At 43.5% G+C, this 19,499-nt stretch overlaps 1 protein-coding gene across 1 annotated transcript in view; it reads left to right on the forward strand.

The window, feature by feature from the left end:
* The window catches only part of PAOX (polyamine oxidase), a 58,837-nt gene extending 39,739 nt beyond the window's left edge, over positions 1-19,098 (forward strand). The window contains exons 4-7 of the mRNA XM_077454840.1: positions 3,692-3,947; positions 4,078-4,190; positions 12,836-12,993; positions 18,791-19,098. Of these exons, the coding sequence (XP_077310966.1) occupies positions 3,692-3,947; positions 4,078-4,190; positions 12,836-12,993; positions 18,791-18,940 (677 nt within the window). The 3' untranslated portion in view covers positions 18,941-19,098. The remainder of the gene's footprint in view (positions 1-3,691; positions 3,948-4,077; positions 4,191-12,835; positions 12,994-18,790) is intronic.
* Positions 19,099-19,499: the final 401 nt, after the last annotated feature.

Below are 19,499 nucleotides of genomic sequence, written 5' to 3' on the forward strand. Positions count from 1 at the left end.
CTTCTCACTACCTATTACAGTTTTGAAGGCCATAAAATGCCAAGATGGCACAAAACCCCCACAAATGACCCCATTTTAGAAAGTAGACACCCCAAGCTATTTGCTGAGAGGCATGTTGAGTTCATGGAATATTTTATATTTTGCCACAAGTTGCGGGAAAATTACAAACTTTTTTTTTTTTTTTTTTTTTTCACAAAGTTGTCACTAAATGATATATTGCTCACACATGCCATGGGCATATGTGAAATGACACCCCAAAATAAATTCTGCTGCTTCTCCTGAGTACGGGGATACCACATATGTGGGACTTTTTGGGAGCCTAGCCGCGTACGGGGCCCCGAAAACCAAGCACCGCCTTCAGGCTTTCTAAGGGCGTAAATTTTTGAGTTCACTTCTCACTACCTATTACAGTTTTGAAGGCCATAAAATGCCAAGATGGCACAAAACCCCCACAAATGACCCCATTTTAGAAAGTAGACACCCCAAGCTATTTGCTGAGAGGCATGTTGAGTCCATGGAATATTTTATATTTTGCCACAAGTTGCGGGAAAATTACAAACTTTTTTTTTTTTTTTTTCACAAAGTTGTCACTAAATGATATATTGCTCACGCATGCCATGGGCATATGTGAAATGACACCCCAAAATAAATTCTGCTGCTTCTCCTGAGTACGGGGATACCACATATGTGGGACTTTTTGGGAGCCTAGCCGCGTACGGGGCCCCGAAAACCAAGCACCGCCTTCAGGCTTTCTAAGGGCGTTACAGTTTTAAAGGCCATAAAATGCCAAGATGGCACAAACCCCCCCCAAATGACCCCATTTTGGAAAGTAGACACCCCTAAATTTAGGGGTACACTAGTGAGACTAGGTAATAAATGGCGGGTGCCCTGAAACTATAAAAAAAATAACTAACCAATCAGCGTCACCTGTAACAGTTATATGGTGATCACTGGTGAAAGGGTTAACTAGGGGGCAATCAGGGGGCTTTATGCGGTAGTATATGGGGGTCCCTGGCGCTATAAAAAGCTGCGGCGAACCTAAATACCTACCTGCCTAACTAGCGTCACCTGTGACACTAATACAGCGATCAGAAAAACGATCGCTTATTAGGCTGGGTTCACACTGGAGCGATGCGGGAACGCCACGAATGCGCGGCGGGTTCCCGCATCGCATGCCTCCCGGCGGCAGTTCACACTGCCCTATGCGAACTGCTGGGAGTGTCAGTGAAATGTTACTGACACCCCCAGATCAGTTCGCATATCGCAGTGCGATCTGCAAACTCGGATCGCATGGTGTGAACACCCATGCGATCCGATTCTGCTGCGGGCCAAAAAAAGGGTCCCGTGCGAATTTGCGGCGGGTGCGGCGGGTGTGGCGGGTGCGGCGAATGGCTGAACTCGAATCGCACAGAGATCGGATGTGATTTGCACTGCAGTGCGGTGCGAATCACATCCGTTCTCAAACCGCTGCAATGTGAACCCAGCCTTAGTGACACTGGCGACGGGGGGTGATCACGGGGTTAAACCTTTATTGGGGGGGGTTAGGGGGGTACCTTAGAACTAAAGGGGGCTAACCCTAACTGCCCTAACAGTTATTAGTCACAAATGACACCCGCCGGGTGATCAGGGGGTTAAACCTTTATTAGGTAATAAATGGCGGGTGCCCTGAAACTATAAAAAAATAACTAACCAACCAGCGTCACCTGTAACAGTTATATGGTGATCACAGGTGAAAGGGTTAACTAGGGGGCAATCAGGGGGCTTTATGCGGTAGTATATGGGGGTCCCTGGCGCTATAAAAAGCTGCGGCGAACCTAAATACCTACCTGCCTAACTAGCGTCACCTGTGACACTAATACGGCGATCAGAAAAATGATCGCTTATTAGGCTGGGTTCACACTGGAGCGATGCGGAAACGCCACGAATGCGCGGCGGGTTCCCGCATCGCATGCCTCCCGGCGGCAGTTCACACTGCCCTATGCGAACTGCTGGGAGTGTCAGTGAAATGTTACTGACACCCCCAGATCAGTTCGCATATCGCAGTGCGATCTGCAAACTCGGATCGCATGGTGTGAACACCCATGCGATCCGATTCTGCTGCGGGCCAAAAAAAGGGTCCCGTGCGAATTTGCGGCGGGTGCGGCGGGTGTGGCGGGTGCGGCGGGTGCGGCGAATGGCTGAACTCGAATCGCACAGAGATCGGATGTGATTTGCACTGCAGTGCGGTGCGAATCACATTCGTTCTCATAAACCGCTGCAATGTGAACCCAGCCTTAGTGACACTGGCGACGGGGGGTGATCACGGGGTTAAACCTTTATTGGGGGGGTTAGGGGGGTACATTAGAACTAAAGGGGGCTAACTCTAACTGCCCTAACAGTTATTACAGTCACAAATGACACCAATGCAAAAAAAAAAAAAAAAAAAAAAAAAATGACATTGGTGTCACTGTGACTGGGGGGCAGGGGTAATTGGGGGGGTGATCGGGGGGTAAAGGGGGGGTGTGAGTGTGCCTGGCATGTTCTACTGTGTGTGTAGAGTGTTGGTGCAACTTACTGATCCGCTCTCCTCCGTGTCGGAACGAAAAATACCGACACGGAGGAGAGAATACATCACTTCCTCTCCTGTGTTTACATTACAGGAGAGGAAGTGATGTCACCGGGGATTTCTATTCGTCGGGAGCGATCGCGAGGGGGTGGCCATGAATGAATGGCCGTCCCCTCGTCCGGGATCGCTCCCGTACGAATACCGACCGCCGCAGGCACCGGGCGGGGGCCCGATCGGGCCCCCGACCCGCGGGAGGCAAGGGACGTACATGTATGTCCTTATGCCTGCCCGTGCCATTGTACCGACGTACATCGGCGTGCGGCGGTCGGCAACTGGTTAATGAGTAACATGGTTAACGAGTGTTTTGAAAGACTAGCAAAAAAAATAAAATTTGACTCGGTTTGCGAGTGTTGTCTCGCAAAACGAGCAGAATTCAAGCTAATGTGGTGTGCAGTACAGCATTTGGCCAGGGGTCCGGGGGTGCCGCTGACACACAGTTCAGAAATACTAGGAATCACTTGGAAATGCCCCGTTCCCGAGTGTTTACGCATTCAGCCGAGCTGTCCCCGAGCATTTCCGAGGCCCTCTTTGGCGCACCCCCCCCCCCGCCCCCCCAACTCTGGCCACATACGGTATTGCATGCAATAGAAGTCGATGCAGAACAAATTATCTTTGTTTTCATTGACTTTTGTGGGGAAGCTCGCTTTGATATGCCAGTGCTTTGGATTACAAGCATTCTCCTGATTATGCTCATAAACCAAGGTTCCACTGCAAATAGAATGTCGCACTCATTTTCCACAATAAATGTAAATGTGGTAAAGTTCACTTTGCAAAGAATACCCAATCGAGTGCAGGGAAAATAAAAAAGAGTATTTCTGCTTGCACGTCATTGGGTGATTGAAATCAGCAAAACGTTTACACATTTAGTAAGCTCTGGGGTAAATTAGTGTAACTGAATTTGCAGCGTGCAACTGCTCTTGCAACAAGCATAGCCCATTTGCCCATTACTACATTAACCCCTATGTGCATATTTTAATGTTACACTTTCTTCACACTTTTAATGTTAAATTTTTATTACACTGAACTAATTCTTAGACCATTATGGAAGATTAAACCAAAAAACCTTCTTATGATTTATAATTTCAGGATTCCTAAAAAAACATTCAGAAGATTTCCTTAGCCCCCCGTTGCCTCCAAGCAAGATACAGGCAATAAAGAAATTGGGATTTGGGACCATGAATAAGATCTTGCTGGAATTTGAAAAACCCTTCTGGGAGCCAAACTCCTCATATATTCAGCTGGTATGGGAAGGTTCTTCCCCTCTTACAGAACCTCAGAAAGACTTAAAGAAAAACTGGATGAAAAAACTATCTGGATTTGTGGTACTGGAACCACCAGGACAGTAAGTAAGACATGGCTCTTGGTGGCCATAAATCTTATTTAATTACATAAAAAATACATTTTATTCCTTAGGATTTTGTCATTGAGGCAAGATGGATTTGGTTGAATCGGATTGTGCTTTTTGTCACCAGGCTCGGTCATGTTCTTTGTGGTTTCATAGCTGGAGAGGAGTCTGAATATATGGAGAGCTTATCAGATGAAGAAGTCCTGTCCACAATGACCTCCCTTCTGAGACAGTTCACAGGTAAAGAAAATGACTAGGCTTTTTAACTGTTATAAGTAAGCCTTGAATCCTGGAGGACTGACAAAGGTGCAGATTTAACCACTTCAGCCCCGGACAATTTGTCTGCTAAATGACCAGAGCATTTTTTGCGATACAGCACTGCATCGCTTTAACTGACAATTGCACGACGCAACACTGTGCCCAAACAAAATTGACATCCTTTTTTTTTTTTTTCACAAATAGAGCTTTCTTTTGGTGGTATTTGATCATCTCTCTGCCGTTTTTATTCTTTGCGCTATAAACAAAGAAAGCGTGACAATTTTGAAAAAAAAAACACTATTTTGTACTTTTTGCTATAATATCCACAATTTTTTTAAAGCGTATTTTCGCAGTTTAGGTATATATTCTTCTATATATTTTAGGTAATAAAAATCGCAATAAGCGTATGTTGATTGGTTTGCTCAAAAGCTATAGCGTCTACAAAATGGGGCATATATTTATGACATTTAATTTTTTTTTTACTAGTAATGGCGGCGATCTGCGTTTTATTTTATTTATTTTTTGTGCGATTAATATGGGGGACACATCAGACACTTTTGACAAATTTTTGGGACGATTGTGAATTATACAGTGATCAGTCCTTTAAAAATGCACTGATTACGGTATAAATGTCCCTGGCAGGGAAAGGGTTAACATTAGGGGACGATCAAGGGGTTAACTGTGTTCCCTGACTGTGCGTTCTAACTGTAGGCATAGGGGACTGACTATAGGAGATGACAGACTGTGGTTCCTAGCTATTAGGAACTCACAATCTGCATCTCCTCTCAGACCAGAACAGGGATTTGTGTGTTCTGCGGGGTGCCGGTCATGAGCATCGGCACCCCGCAGTGCAGCGGGTGCGCCTCCGGCACACCCACGGGTCCTTGGGGAACTCAGTAAAAATGAGGAACAATGGTCTGGCAGTTACAGTGCCTTGCGAAAGTATTCGGCCCCCTTGAACTTTTCAACCTTTTGCCACATTTCAGGCTTCAAACATAAAGATATAAAAATTTTATTTTTTGTGAAGAATCACCAACAAGTGGGACACAATTGTGAAGTGGAACGAAATCTATTGGATAATTTAAACTTTTTTAGCAAATAAAAAACTGAAAAGTGGTGCGTGCAAAATTATTCGGCCCCTTTACTTTCAGTGCAGCAAACTCACTCCAGAAGTTCAGCGAGGATCTCTGAATGATCCAATGTTGTCCTAAATGACTGATGGTGAGAAATAGAATCCACCTGTGTGTAATCAAGTCTCTATATAAATGCACCTGCTCTGTGATAGTCTCAGGGTTCTGTTGAAAGCTCAGAGAGCATCATGAAGAACAAGGAACACACCAGGCAGGTTCGTAATACTGCTGTGGAGAAGTTTAAAGCCGGATTTGGATACAAAAAGATTTTCTAAGCTTTAAACATCCCAAGGACCACTGTGCAAGCGATCATTTTGAAATGGAAGGAGTATCAGACCACTGCAAATCTACCAAGACCTGGCCGTCCCTCTAAACTTTCAGCTCAGACAAGGAGAAGACTGATCAGAGATGCAGCCAGGAGGCCCATGATCACTCTGGATGAACTGCAGAGAACTACAGCTGAGGTGGGAGAGTCTGTCCATAGGACAACAATCAGTCGTACACTGCACAAATCTGGCCTTTATGGAAGAGTGGCAAGAAGAAAGCCATTTATCAAAGATATCCATGAAAAGTCTCATCTAAAGTTTGCCACAAGCCACCTGGGAGACACACTAAACATGTGGAGGAAGGTGCTCTGGTCAGATGAAACCAAAATCAAACTTTTTGCCCACAATGCAAAACGATATGTTTGGCGTAAAAGCAACACAGCTCATCACCCTCAACACACCATCCCCACTGTCAAACATGGTGGTGGCAGCATCATGGTTTGGGCCTGCTTTTCTTCAGCAGGGACAGGGAAGATGGTTAAAATTGAGGGGAAGATGGATGCAGCCAAATACAGGACCATTCTGGATGAAAACCTGTTGGAGTCTGCAAAAGACCTGAAACTGGGACGGAGATTTATCTTCCAACAAGACAATGATCCCAAACATACAGCAAAATCTACAAAGGAATGGTTCACAAATAAACGTATCCACGTATAACACAAACGTATAAACGTGGCCAAGTCAAAGTCCAGACCTGAATCCAATTGAGAATCTGTGGAAAGAGCTGAAAACTGCTGTTCACAAACACTCTCCATCCAACCTCACTGAGCTCGAGCTGTTTTGCAAGGAAGAATGGGCAAGAATTTCAGTCTCTCGATGTGCAAAACTGATAGAGACATACCCCAAGCGACTTGCAGCTGTAATCGCAGCAAAAGGTGGCTCTACAAAGTATTAACGCAAGGGGGCCGAATAATTTTGCACTCCCCACTTTTCATTTTTTTATTAGTTAAAAAAGTTTCAAAAATCCAATAGATTTCGTTCCACTTCACAATTGTGTCCCACTTGGTGATTCTTCACAAAAAATAAAAATTTTATATCTTTGTTTGAAGCCTGAAATGTGGCAAAAGGTTGAAAAGTTCAAGGGGGCCGAATACTTTCGCAAAGCACTGTACCTGACTGACAGTCTACTGACTGGAATGGTACCAGCTGATTGGAGAAAAGCCAGTGTAACACCAATATTTAAAAAAGGGCCAAAATTCATCCCTGGGAATTACAGACCAGTTAGCCTAACCTCAATAATATGCAAGCTTTTATAGGGGATGATAAGGGACTATATACAAAATTTTAGTAATGAAAATGATATCATTAGCCGTAATCAGCATGGATTCATGAAGAATCATTCTTGCCAAACCAGGAGGAGATGAGCTGCCATATAGATAAACTAAGGCCCGTAGACCGGGTGTATCTGGATTTTGCAAAAGTATTTGACACAGTTCACCCATAAACGTTTACTGTACAAAGTAAGGTCCGTTGGCATGGACCATAGTACATGTTTTAAAAACTGGCTATGAGGGTGAGTTCAGAGGGTAAAATGGGGAGTACTCGGAATGGCCAGGGGTGGAAAGTGGGGTCCCCCTTAGGTTTCAATTCTATTTCATTTGTACGACCTGGAGGATGGGCTAAACAGATCAATCTCTGTATTTGCGGACGATGCTAAGCTAAGCAGGGCAATAACTTCTCCGCAAGATGTGCAAACCTTGCAAAAAGATCTGAACAAATTAATGGGGTGGGCAACTACATGGCAAATGAGGTTTAATGTGGGGAAAAATGTAAAATTTTTGCCACCCATTTGGGTGCCAAAAATATGAATGCAATCTACTTATTGGGGGGAGAACCTCTGGGTGAATCAAGGATGAAAGGACCTGGGGGTCCTAGTTGATGATATGCTCAGCAATGGCATTCGATGCCAAGCTGCTGCTAACAAAGCAAACCGAATATTAGCATGCATTAAAAAGGGGATTAACTCAACAGATAAAGTGATAATTCTCCCACTCTACAAAACTCTGGTCCGGCCTCACCTAGACTATGCTATCCAGTTCTGGGCACCAGTTCTCAGGAAGGATGTACTGGAAATGTAGCAAGTACAGAGAAGGGCAACATAAGCTAATAAAGGGTCTGGAGGAAATTAGTTATGAGGAAAGGTTGCGAGCACTGAATTTATTCTCTGGAGAAGAGACGCTTGAGAGGGGATATGATTTAAATTTACAAATACCATACTGGTGACCCCACAGTAGGGATAAAAGGTGTCAGCGGAAGGGAGTTTAATAAGACACGTGGCCACTCATTAAAATTAGAAGAAAAGAGGTTTAACCTTAAACTACGTAAAGGGTTCTTTACTGTACGAGCAGCAAGGATGTGGAATTCCCTTCCACAGGCGGTGGTTTCAGCGGGGAGCATTGATAGGTTAAAAAAAACTATTGGATAAGCACCTGAACGACCACAACATACAGGGATATACAATGTAATACTGTCATATAATCGCACACATAGTTTGGAGTTGTGTCTTTTTTCAACCTCACCTACTATGTAACTATGTAACATCCATTTGTGGACTTTTTTGCACTTTATTGTATGGACATTTAATTATGCACATATGTTGTTTGGTTAAATGATTTTTGATATTTTTTTATATTTTATGATTCAGCGCTGCACTTTTATATATTGAATTTTGTGCACATGCATATGAGGATGTGGTCAGTGATAGTAGTTGGTCTTTGAATACCTTACGCGCACACACACACACTCTTTGTGTTTCTAGTACATATATAATTTGTTTTTGGGTAGCTCACAAGACTTTAGTGCTTATAGGTTTAACAACATAGGTTGCCAAGTGGGGGTGCAGAGAGTACAGCATGCATGAAATGAAGAAATATGTAAAGCATCAAGACCAAAGCTTAAATAAAAACAAAAATAAAGAGTTTAAATAAAAATCACAATAAAGGTGCAATTAAAATAAAGGAAGAACAACAAGATAAAGCAATGAAAAGGAAAATTGAGATGGAAAAGGAAAATGCAAAGAGAGAGATCTAATAAGAGCACAGAGTTGAAAAAGAAAATCAAAAGATAAAAAGGGAAAGAAAAAAGATAAATAAAAGGAATATAAAAAGGAATTTGAAAATAATCCAAATGCAAAAGAGAGAACAAAAAGGGGGAGGAAGAAATGAAGGGAGGGAGAGAAGGGTAGAAATACAAAACAAATACAGGAACATATTTCACACCCACTGCAGTGACCATAGAAATATTCAAAAACTCCAAAAAGGGTCTTTAGAAGGCAACATTATCTTTGGAACACAAGGCCTTCGATGACGCCCCCCCCCCCCTCCCATGATTCTGGTGTCACCACCTCGACCCATATCATATACTGTGAATATCAAGTTTTAGATGTGAGATGGTGACCCATGGTCTAGTGGTAAGCAAAGAACTGAACAGGATTTGAATAGTGGCAACAGTTTGCGAAAGCACCTTACAAATTCACAAAAAGGTCTTAATGTAATGAAAAACAGTCATGCATAAGCCTAGGCTGCCGAGTTATCTGTCCTCAAGAAAACAAGTAAAAGACAAATTGGTATTGAGACCTCCTGATTGTACTGTGCCAATGGTGTACATCCATTTGGCCTCACAGCAGAAAAGAAAACTATCTCGGTCACAAACTTTATTGAGCTGTTTGACATGTTCAGTGCCCATACCCCTAAGTTTGCGGGTCTGATGTTTGGACGTGACAAAGTACACCATTACCTGAGTGTTTTTTAAATCCATCTGTTCACCCTTCTCAGTCTTCAGTAGGGCCGTCCTAATGTCATTCCTAGGTTTATGGATGCGTCTCTTAAAAGAGCCAGTAACTTTACCTACATAAAAAAACTGAAATTTTAGATATGAATATAGAATATATGAATAGATATGCAAAATTCTGTTAAAATAATCACAAATTGCGATATCTACCCCCATTTGAATCTATAAAACATTCTCTGCAGATAAGTGAGTTGCATACATTGCAGCTGTGACACCTATGACAGCCCCTACTCTGGGGGATTCTGGGATGTATGCCTAGGGTCAGCCAGTGTAGGATGAATTCTGTAAGGTTTTATTGCATCTGTTTGCAACTAAGGGCATCATCTGGAGGTTAGGTGCTAGAGAGTTTGGTCTATGACCACTTGAACAACACATTGTTTGGAACCCTAGGTAAAAGAAGTATAGTCAAAGCTTTTTTGGCCATGCTTCTCTTGTGGATCAAAGTAGTGCCCTTACTTTTGTGCTCCTGTTACCCAAAGTCAGATGATAGTGGGCTGTTGCCCGCTATCAGCTGATGTGGCTGAGATGCTTTGAGGCTTTGGAAGTATCCTGACAATATTTCCGGGATCCACCTGGCTGTTTGACAGTTGGCTCCACCTCTCAGCAAGTGATTGAGAGCCAGAGCTAGCTGTGCCCGCCCTCCTCCAGCCCCCAACTCCAGTGAGCTTTGTAGGTGCAGAGTGAAAAGCGGTGACTGACGGTCACTAATCTGTGCTCTAAGCAGACCAAAAGCTGAGCAATCAGCGGTCATGTGATTGCTTAGCTCTCAGTCTTAGAGCCAGCCTTGGATAGCTCATAGAGTTGAGTATGCATATTTAAATTTTTAAAACCCCAAACGTCTCCTTTTTAAGGCCCATGTTTTTTGTGCATGCAAAATAGTGCAAAATATTTGTGAAGGGACCCTGAAGCTACCCTCAAGGAACCCGTGAGCACTGTGGACACTATTCTGCTAGGTAATCCTGCACCCCTTCAACACAGTCCTGCACTTTAAAGCTATAACATTGAAGGCTTCCTACAAGAGTTTTGAGTGTGGCTTTGGAAATTTGTGTTCATACAGTATTTGTACAGCTAGGCACTGATGTTGGACAAGGAGACTTGGCTTTTAGTTGGTCTTCCAAAAAATTCCAGTGGTGTTCAATACAGTTTTTCTCAGGCCCCAGTGTAGCCCTAAATGGACCTCACCATGTGCACATGAAAATCGTCATGTTGGAACAGAAAAATGTATTCCCCCCCCCCAAATTTTACCAGGTCAGAAACGCACAAATGTATGAAATGTATTTTTGTATACTTTAGCATTAAAAACACCCTCCACTTGAGCCAAGAGTCCTTGCTCAAACCCTGAAAACAGTCCCAGACAAATTATTCTTGTTTTGCTAAAGTTTACAATACGCACTATGCAGTCCAGAAATTTGTGTTTTTCTTGGTATCAACCACAATTTCTAAAATAACTAAGCTCAACTCATTCTACTGCCAGTGTTTTTTTTTTGTCAATGGAGATTACATGTACTTGATTTTATGCACCTATAGGCCATATAGTATATATCGGTTGCGTTCCTACAGGTTCTCTAGATAGTTTCCTTTTTATAACTGAGCGATCTTACAGACAGCCAAGTCTTCAATTTAGTTGTCATCATTGATTATATATGCAAGTAATGTGTGGAACAGTTAATGTAATTATTCATCCAAATCTGAAAAGTATTCAGGGTTGTTCAGAAGATGTGCAATAAACCTACATTTTATCTTTTAAATAGTGTAGAGCCAAAATACAACTATTCAGAGGTGGTGGTTCAGCTGTTTGGGTACAATCTGACATATATCTTCATGTTCACTGGAGTGGTTGCATCAGATTAAGTTTTTCTTCACTTCTGTTTGCATTTGGACTATATACAGTGGGGCAAAAAAGTATTTCGTCAGCCACCAATTGTGCATGTTCTCCCACTTAAAAAGATGAGAGAGGCCTGTAATTGTCATCATAGGTATACCTCAACAATGAGAGACAAAATGTGGAAACAAATCCAGACAATCACATTGTCTGTGTGATTTTTGAATTTATTTGCAAATTATGGTGGAAAATAAGTATTTTGTCAATATCAAAAGTTAATTTCAATACTTTGTTATATATCCTTTGTTGGCAATGACAGAGGTGTTTGGGATCATTGTCACGCAGAAAGACCCAGCCACGTTTCATCTTCAATGCCCTTGCTGATAGGAGGAGGTTTGCACTCAAACTCTCACGATACATGGCCCCATTCATTCTTTGATGTACACGGATCAGTCGTCCGGTTCCCTTTGCAGAGAAACAGCCCCAAAGCATCATGTTGCCACCCCCATGCCGCACAGTAGGTATGGTGTTCTTTGGTTGCAACTCGCCATTCTCTCTCCTCCAAACACGACGAGTTGTGTTTTCTACCAAACAGTTCTACTTTGGTTTCATCTGACCATATGCCATTCTCCCAATCCTCTTCTGGATCATCCAAATGCTCTCTAGCAAACTTCAGATAGGCCTGGACATGTACTGGCTTAAGCAGGGGGACGCGTCTGGCACTGCAGGATCTGAGTCCCTGGCGGCATAGTGTGTTACTGATGGTAGCCTTTGTTACGTTGGTCCCAGCTCTCTGCAGGTCATTCACTAGGTCCCCCTGTGTGGTTCTGGGATTTTTGCTTGCCGTTCTTGTGATCATTTTGACCCCACAGGGTGAGATCTTGCGCAGAGCCCCAGATCGAGGGAGATTATCGGTGGTCTTGTATGTCTTTCATTTTCTAATTTTTGCTCCCACAATTGATTTCTTCACATCAAGCTGCTTGCCTATTGCAGATTCAGTCTTCCCAGCCTGGTGCAGGTCTACAATTTTGTTTCTGGTGTCCTTCGACAGCTTTTTGGTCTTCACCATAGTGGAGTTTGGAGTGTGACTGTTCGAGGTTGTGGACAGGTCTTTTATACTGATAAGTTCAAACAGGTGCCATTAATACAGGTAATGAGTGGATGACAGAGGAGCCTCTTAAAGAAGAAGATAGAGGTCTGTGAGAGCCAGAAATCTTGCTTGTTGACAATTGATGATAATTACAGACCCCTCTCATCTTAAGTGGGAGAACTTGCACAATTGGTGGCTGACTAAATACTTTTTTGCCCCACTGTAATATACCAGTATTCTGTATTTCTTTGAATAGGTTCAGCTATGGAATGTCTGCACTTATTATTGTCACTAGTTTTATAATTTAGATATCATCACATTTATTTTGATGCTACACTATTTATGTATGTGTTTTTAAGGTTCGTTATACTCCCTTAGTGTTAGCTGCCTTTATTAATATTGAAACAGCATAGCGCAGATTTTGGCACATATCTACATTTATCTTTTACCCTTTCCCTAACAATATATAGGGAACCCTGAGCTACCCCCACCCGTGCGTATTCTGCGAAGCAAGTGGCACAGCCAGCCTTACACTTATGGCTCCTACAGCTATGTGGCCGTTGGTAGTTCTGGAAGTGATATTGACAGTCTTGCAGAGCCTTTACCCAAAGATATGGATGCCGCAAAGGTAAGACATTAAGTGCAGCAAATAAAGTAGCTACGTTTTTAAGGATTCAATCTTTCTTTTTTTTTCATCCATGGGGTCTTTTGTTTTCATTTGTTCCACAATAAGTCCCTTATGCTTCAAAAAATAGGGCAATTGAAGACAAAAATCTCCCATGCCTTGGTGTTTGAATCTTAGCTATTCGTTCTGTTAACTGCACCGTTGGATTCTAGGAGCTTCCCATGGACAAGTTCCTACACTGTCATTATTTATTTATTTATTACATAATTTATACACAGCAAGCATAGTAACAAGCTTGTGGTATCCATATGGAAAAATATAAACAGTAATCTAACAGAACAAATCAAGTATCATCATACATGCTGGCTGAGCAGTTTTCTTTTTTAAGAAGAGTAATAGGAAAAACTAGGATAAATGAAAATTTCAAGTGAGGTGGATTTGTCATGAGCTAATTAAAGTGTTATTAAACCCGGGAGCCTGCATTCAATATATCTGGTCTCCCACAGCACATGGAAATGTAATAGTCTTGGTAAATATAAACTGCTAAATGCCTTTCTCGTCAGCAGTTAGAGCAGTCTTGTGACTTCTGTCAGTGTCTGGTTAAAGCTTCATTCTCCTCGGATTGTCCTATCAGGCTGCAGGACCCCTAACCCTCTGTCTGGACAGTGCTTATTGGCCCGGTGCTGATCACATGCACTCACCCAAGGAAAAAATTGGTTCAACAGTGAGTGTAAGCATACTTTAATGCATATACAGACTGATTTTACTCTTGTGGGTTTAGTAACACTTTAAGTTTGCAGGAGGGGTAAGAAATATTTGGAGGAAGAGCCTTTCTGAGTTGCATCCTAAAAAGAAACAATCCACAGCCAGAAAGCAGTTCAATATCTAAAATTATAGTTCAGAAATAAAATGTTAGATATGCAAATTTAAGGCCAGGATCGCATTTTAGCATGTTACCACCAATAATGTTAATGTGTTACGGTATGTTAACCACTTCAGCCCTGGAAGGTTTTACCCCATTAATAACAGGAGCATTTTTTGTGATTCAGCACTGCATCGCTTTAACTGACAATTGCGCAGTTGTGTGACCAGGCATCTAAAAAAAAAAGTCCTGACGGATCTACCCTTCCTTGGTGAGCGGCTCTTTGGAGCCTCATTGGATGACATTATTAAAAATGCCACCGGTGGGAAGAGTACCCTACTCCCACAGGCCAGGAAGGCTAAGGAGCCACGCCGTAGGGGCTTCGGCTAAACGTCCCTAGCCCGACAGGACGACCTTTGAAGGACAAAAGCATCCTTGGAACCGCAAGCCTGCGAGCAAGAGTGCTACCACATGAAGGTTTGCCCCGCCCAAAATACAAGTGGTAGGTCGCCCTCGGGAATTTGCAGCCCGGTGGGCCTCTCGGCTGTCCAACCAATGGGTCTGTGTTCTGATTTCCTCTGGCTACAAGATAGAGTTTCTCTCTTGGCCACCAAACAGATTCTTCCCCTCCAGCATACCCGTACTCCCAGCTCGCCGGGAGGCCCTAATGGGGGCGGTAATGGACCTGCTGAGTAGCAGGGTGATGGTACCTGTTCCCAAGCCAGAAAGGTTCCAGGGGTTCTACTCCAATCTGTAGTCCCCAAAAAGGAAGGGGTACGTTCCAATCTTGGACCTAAAAGCCCTCAATTACTTTGTAAAAGTACAGAGGTTCAGAATGGAATCAGTTCACTCAGTAGTCACTGCACTCCATCAAGGGGACTCCCTGGCATCTTTGGACATCCAGGATGTGTACCTGCACATACCCATATGCCTTCAGCATCAGAAGTTTCTGTGATTTGCAGTTGGGGAAGACCACTTCCAGTTTGTGGCTCTCCCTTTTGGCTTGGCATCAGCCCCCCGAGTCTTTACAAAGGTATTGGCTCCTGTTTTGGCATTGCTGTGACAACATGAAATCGTGATCGTAGGTTACCTAGATGATCTCCTCCTGAGAGCATCTTCCGCCTCAGAATTAGAGGAGGATGTGGCAATCACCATGCAGACCCTGCAGGAATTTTGGTGGCTGTTGAACCTAAAAAAGTCGGTGATCGTACCGACTCAGCGCTTGGGGTACCTAGGCTTACTGCTGGACTCCATGGAAGCGAGAGTGGTTCTCCCTTCAGACAAGCTGCAGACTCTCAGAGCTGCGGTAAAAATGCTGATGAACCGCAGGGGGTCGTCACTATGCTTCTGCATGCGAGTCCACGGACTCATGGTGGTTCCTTTCGAGGCAGTACCGTATGCCCAGTTTTACACCAGAGTTTTGCAGAAGGAGATCTTGACAAAATGGGACAAATCTGCATTATCCCTGGATCAGCAGATTCAGGTGAGCCAGTCAGTCAGGGACTCCCTGCTCTGGTGGCTGAGATCCCCGACACTTTGGTTTGGGAAGTCGTTCCTACCTCTGAATTGGACAATGATCACAACGGACGCCAGCCTAACTGGCTGGCTGGGGTGGAGTAATGGGGGTTCAGCCGACCCAGGGCCTCTGGTCGGAGGAGGAATCCAAGTTGCCGATCAATGTGCTCAAGCTGCGAGCGATCAGGCTATGCCTCTCCACATGGGGGATAAGACTTCAAGGGTGTCCAATCAGGATCCAGTCAGACAACGCCACTGTGGTGGCATATGTCAATCATCAAGGAGGAACAAGATGCTTGGCCGCCGCACAGGAGTTCGCTCACATCCTTAAGTGGGCAGAGCGACCGGTACCGGCCCTATCGGCCATTTACATCCCAGGAGTGGAGAACTGGCAGGCGGACTACCTAAGTCCCCAGATGCTGGACCCAGGAGAATGGGCATTGCACATGGAGGTATTCAGGCTACTGTGCCTGCGATGGGGAACTCTAGACGTGGATTTTCTGCCCTCCCATCTCAATCGGAAGGTGCCGAGATTCGTGTCCAGGACAAGAGATCCCTGGGCAGATGCATCAGACGCGCTGGTGGCTCTGTGGGGGTCCGTACCAGCTGATCTATGCCTTTCCTTTGCTAAAGCTACTACCACGGCTGCTCCGCAGAGTGGAAGACAAGGGGATTCCGTAATACTGATTGCCCCAGATTGGCCACAGCATCCCTGGTGCGCCTGGTGGCGGATGCCCCCCCCCCCCCCCCCCCCCGTTACGAGATGACCTGCTGTCTCAAGGCCCGATTCTCCATCGTGCTTTACCATCGCTGGTTTTAACGGCATGGCTATTGAGAGCCAGATGTTGAGGAACCGGGGCCTTTTGGATTCAGTGATTCCAACTATTTGTAACTGGCGGCCGTGTTTTGCAAGTCGCCCTATCTGGTTATCCACAAGGATAAGGTGGTGTTGCGTCCGCAACTTTCTTTTCTGCCAAAGGTGGTTTCGGCGTTCCACATTAACAAGACATTGTGTTACCATCTGTGTCCTAAACTGACACATCCTAAGGAGGTGACCCTACATTCCCTGGACGTGGTCCGGGCTCTGAGGGTGTATTTGTCTGTCTGCTATGACTCCCTTTCGTAAGTCAGACTCCTTGTTTGTTTCGGTGACTGGTCCCAAAAAAGGCATGGCGGTCTCGTCGGCCACCATTTCCAGGTGGATCAGACAGATTGTAGTACAGGCCTACGCCTTGAATGGGCAGGTGCCCCCCTTTCTGGTCGCGGCCCATTCCACCAGGGCAATTGTAATGTCTTGGGCCTTCCGACATCAAGTGTCTGTCGCTAAAGTGTGTAAAGCGGCGACTTGGTCATCTGTTCACACCTTTACAAAATTCTACAAGGTAGATGTCCGTGCATCAGCTGATGCCTGTTTTGCCTGCAAAGTTTTGCAGGCGGCCGTGTAATTGCAATTGCACTTAATTTTTATTTTCTGTTTATTTTTTTTATTTTTTTTGACAAAAATAGCTACTTTAAGTAAATGCACTGTTGCGGTTTGTAGGTGGTGACTCCCAGACTGAGGAGCACTGTTATTTTTTTTTTTTTGTGGGTAAAAGTTCTATGCTGTTTTTTTTTTTTTTTTTTTTGTGGATGACGTTTTTTATACGGTTTCCCATATGCCATTCTGGGTGAGGTTTTTGTGCTGTTTCCCACCCCTCATTTTGGCACTGCTTGGGGACGTCCCAATGGTCTAAGGAAGGAGCTGTGTCAGTCGGTGAACGTAGGAGAAAATAGGATATTTTGTACTCACCGTAAAATCCTTTTCTCTGCATATAATACCACACATAGGTTGGACTTGATGAACTTGTCTTTTTTTCAACCTCACCTACTATGTGACACAGCACCCTCCTCTCCTATTTTTTCTATGCTGTACTGCTTGTTGACGTACTGAGGCTGCAGGAGGCAGGCTGGGGAGGCAGGCTGGGGTGTTGTTACCTAAGGGACCACCCCTTGGGCAGAACTAGAAAGTTCTGGTTTTGTTGTACATGTTAACATGTTCTGCCTAGTCCTCTCCTGAAGGTGGTGTAACAGCCGATGGTCTAAGAAAGGAGCTGTGTCAGTCGGTGAACTACAGAGAAAGGGATTTTATGGTGAGTATAAAAAATCCAATTTTTTTTCCCCCACAAATGGAGCTTTCTTTTGGTGGTATTTGATCACCTCTGCGGTTTTTATTTTTTGCGCTATAAACAAAAAAAGAGCGATAATTTTGAAAAAAAAATAACTTTTTTTTATATATATATATATATATATATATATATATATATATAGGTTTTACTTTTTGCTATAGTAATTATCCAACATTAATTTTTTTTATTTTTTTTAAACAAATTTCTTCATCAGTTTAGGCCGATGTATATTCTTCCACATTTTATATTTTTTTGTTTTTACCAAAAATAACGCAATAAGTGTATATTGATTGGTTTGCGCAAAAATTATAGCGGGGAAAAAAAAATAGGGAATAGATTTATAGCATTTTTTTTTTTTTTTTACTAGTAATGGTGGTGATCTGCGACATTGTGGCCGCCGACAGATCAGACACTTTGACACTTTTTTGGGACCAGTGACATTTATACAGCGATCAGAGATAATAATAGGCACTGATTACTGTATAAATATCACTGGCAGGGAAGGGGTTAACACTGGGGGCGATCAAGTGGTTGGTTAACTGTGTTCCCTATGAGTGTTTCTAACTGGGGGGGGGGGGGGGGGTTGGTTTACTGGGACATGACAGAGATCACTGTTCCCGACCACTGGGAACAGTAGATGTCACCTATCAGAATGAGGAAATGCCTTGTTTACCCATTCTGCCTGTGTACAAGTCAATCACGGGCCAACGGAGGACATCCACTCCTCCCGACCCGTGGTCACGCTCATGCAGCAGGAGGCTACACGCTGATCTGCGCAGGACGGCCGCTGGTCTTAAAGCGGTTAAAGAAGCCCAATAATTATGAATGGGCTGTCAATGCTACCCAGCACAACCAAAACTGCACCTGGTTCATTTTTGGGAATGCAGTGCTACCTTGCTTGGAAGCACAATGCAGGTGAGTTTCCTTGTGTAGGGCTGGTCTTTCAAATTAATAGTACTGTAGTGCTCATAATGTGCATTAACACAATAGCATGAATCCAGTCTTGATGAAAATGCACGTTGGTTTAAGATGCAAGTCAGTGTGCATCATGATATATGTTGTCAAATAAATGCAGGGGTGCATATTAACGTGCTTTTTGATGCGTTTCCATGAATTTCAGTGGAGAGCACATCAGAGAAAAAAACCGTACGGGTGCAAATAGGCCCTCAAAGTAAATAATTTGTCACTATTTGGTAACCTTTTTGCTGAAGTTGTTAGAAAATAAAATCAAATGAAACTGTGTTTCTGTTTTTCTTAGCCTTTACAGGTCCTTTTTGCTGGAGAAGCAACAGAAAGAAACTTTTATTCTACTACTCATGGTGCGTTGATGTCTGGAAGAAGAGAAGCACAGCGTATAATTGACAGATATCCAGAACCAGGAACTGCTGTCAGCAAAGCCAAGCTTTAACAGACATCCATCAAAGCTGTTCATTGATTGACATGACCAAACAGTCTAAACTGTTTAACAGATAACACAATTGCATTTTTTTTTTTAATCATGTTTTTATTGAGAAGAAACAAAGGTGCATATAAAAATATGTATTAAAATAATTACATTGCAAATAATACATTTCAGTGGTGTTTGAAGATATGAGGTAATTTTGTTCTCTTATCGGGGAATTTTCCTGAACTGTTAAAAAATAGAACAGGTGCTGCACTGCTCAATCCCTAAGTAACATTGTGAAGTAAATGAGGGTCTACAACACAAAGTATAAAAAAGATAAACGAACCTAAATAGGTGCATAAAACCAATAATGAATTGATAAATATTAAATGTGTCCTGTGAAATCGCACAAACGTTTGCCGACCAGCTGCCTCAGTTTTAGGCCCCTTGTACACTGCTGCTGGTAAACAGACGTTCAAAGGCAGTTGGATGCTTTTTTCAGCTGCCCCTGAACGCGTTACCGGCGTTTAGCTGTGTTTTCGTTTAGAAGCATTTTAACAGGTGCACAATTTTTTTTTTTTTT

This window comes from Lithobates pipiens, unplaced genomic scaffold, assembly GCF_037356315.1.
Source record: "Lithobates pipiens isolate NorthernLeopardFrog02 unplaced genomic scaffold, aLitPip1_a1.2 Scaffold_25, whole genome shotgun sequence".
Lineage (NCBI taxonomy): Eukaryota > Metazoa > Chordata > Amphibia > Anura > Ranidae > Lithobates > Lithobates pipiens.